A 2,009-nucleotide genomic window follows, 5' to 3' on the forward strand; every position below is an offset into this window, starting at 1 on the left:
ATTGTCTAATAATAATAAAATCATTCACGGATCGCTTATATACGATGATTACTTACGATTATTTAGGAATGCGATGAAATATGAAGATTTATCATTGTGGAAAATGAAATTACTTTAATATTTTAGCGATTGAATATATAAGATAGGATATAAACGCGATAGATAGAATAGATTCGTTATCAAAAATATAAAAAAACACATGTCATAAAATAATTTTGTGAGAAACACTTTAAATAATTGATTTTTTTTACAAGAAACATTTGAAGATAAATATGTTTAAAAAGTGAAAACATTATCTACATTTTGAAAAGCATAATTTCTAATAACGTTAAGATTATTTTAATCGAATATAATCAATTTTTTTTTTAATAAATTTCTAAAAATTGTTCAATCAAATTTGAGTCAAAACTAGATGCACTAATTTAACTATTTTATGAAATGATACAAATATACTTACAACGTGCACAGATTCCAATGTGTATTTATCGTTGTCATTTGTCGAGGAACAAAATTGTAACAATAGATTTAAAATTAAAATTATTTGCAAATATCTTTCTTTATCAGCCATTTTTCGCGTTAATATTAAAATTTTTAAAATAATAACATTTAAATCAATGTCATAAAATTAATAGAAAAAATTAATAGAAAAAAAAATTATTTTTTTTTTTTTTTTTATAGAAAAAGTGCTTACTTCTCACCTGAACGAGAAGCACTATTTATTTTAACGAATGCAATGATATTTATAATTCATTATAAAGATAATAATTCGAATAAGCGAAAGAAAAAGGGGAAGATAAATCGGACGAAGATAAATTAATATCAAAATATATATGTATATATATATATATTGTATATACATATATATGTATATATAAATATCAAGATTAAAATGTTTCCATATCTTGATATAAGTAATAATTCATTTAAAGAGAAAGATTCGATAAATTAAACAAATGATATAACGAACAAATAATTTTATAATCTAGTAGTAGTAACTATTAATTATCTATAATATGTATTTCTTATTTTTTTTAATAAATATAATAATGTTCTATCACATTTTCTTTTTGTCTTTCTTTCGAGATATATCGAGTCTGTGAATTTTTATTTTTAATATGTAAAAAAAAAAAAAGAAAAATCTCATAAAAATCAATTATTGATTGATAATATTAAATCATTATCGTCTCAAGTATTTACAACAGCAGATGGTATTTATACATTTCGCTGGAATTATTTTTGATATTATATTCAAGAAATTTATAGTTTTTTCATTAGTGTAATATTTCAACATTGGAAAGTTCATAAGCAATGAAAAGCAATTAAAATAATAATAAAAATATTAAAAATAATAATAAAATAATTAAAATAATAATTTCTTTTTATCAATCCTATTTATACTTTATTTATCCACCTTTAAGCAAGATGAATTTTCAATTAAATTTTTAATCTATTCTTGATATAAGGTTTAAATTGGCTTAAGAATATGGATTAAGAAATCGAGCATGCTCGAGCGTTTAAAAAAGTAGTTAAAAATAAATTATCAACGACAAGATAAATATTTCTAATATTAGTTATATCTATGTTATATTCGTTTAAAAAATACGAAAATCAAAAGATAAATGGGAAAATGAAAATTCATATGTCGACATTTTACAAAATTGTGAAATTAATAATTATGCTTAATTAAAATATGCTAATTCTTAAAGATATTAGACAATACTAGATTTTCTAAAACAAATATCTTTCTTTTTCTTTACTTAACCTTGATGAGATGTGTTTTTTCACATCTTAAAGTTTACGTCCAATCATTTTCAAGAAGAGTTTTCGTTGAGAAATCGCGACATCTGATTGGCAATTTTAACAATTATTTTTCTGCAAAAAATATTAGATAATACTAGATTTTCTAGAGCAAATATCTCTTTTTCTCTTTACTTAACCTTGATGAAATGTGTTTTTTCACATCTTAAAGTTTACGTCCAATCATTTTCAAGAAGAGTTTTCGTTGAGAA

The 2,009-nt window shown here is 21.2% G+C and overlaps 1 protein-coding gene across 1 annotated transcript in view; it reads right to left on the reverse strand.

Moving 5' to 3' along the window:
- LOC102677078 (venom acid phosphatase Acph-1-like) overlaps positions 1-721 on the reverse strand; it is a 3,551-nt gene extending 2,830 nt beyond the window's left edge. The window contains exon 1 of the mRNA XM_006623819.2: positions 458-721. Within this exon, the coding sequence (XP_006623882.1) occupies positions 458-568 (111 nt within the window). The 5' untranslated portion in view covers positions 569-721. The remainder of the gene's footprint in view (positions 1-457) is intronic.
- Positions 722-2,009: the final 1,288 nt, after the last annotated feature.

This window comes from Apis dorsata, unplaced genomic scaffold (assembly GCF_000469605.1).
Source record: "Apis dorsata unplaced genomic scaffold, Apis dorsata 1.3 scaffold_949, whole genome shotgun sequence".
NCBI lineage: Eukaryota > Metazoa > Arthropoda > Insecta > Hymenoptera > Apidae > Apis > Apis dorsata.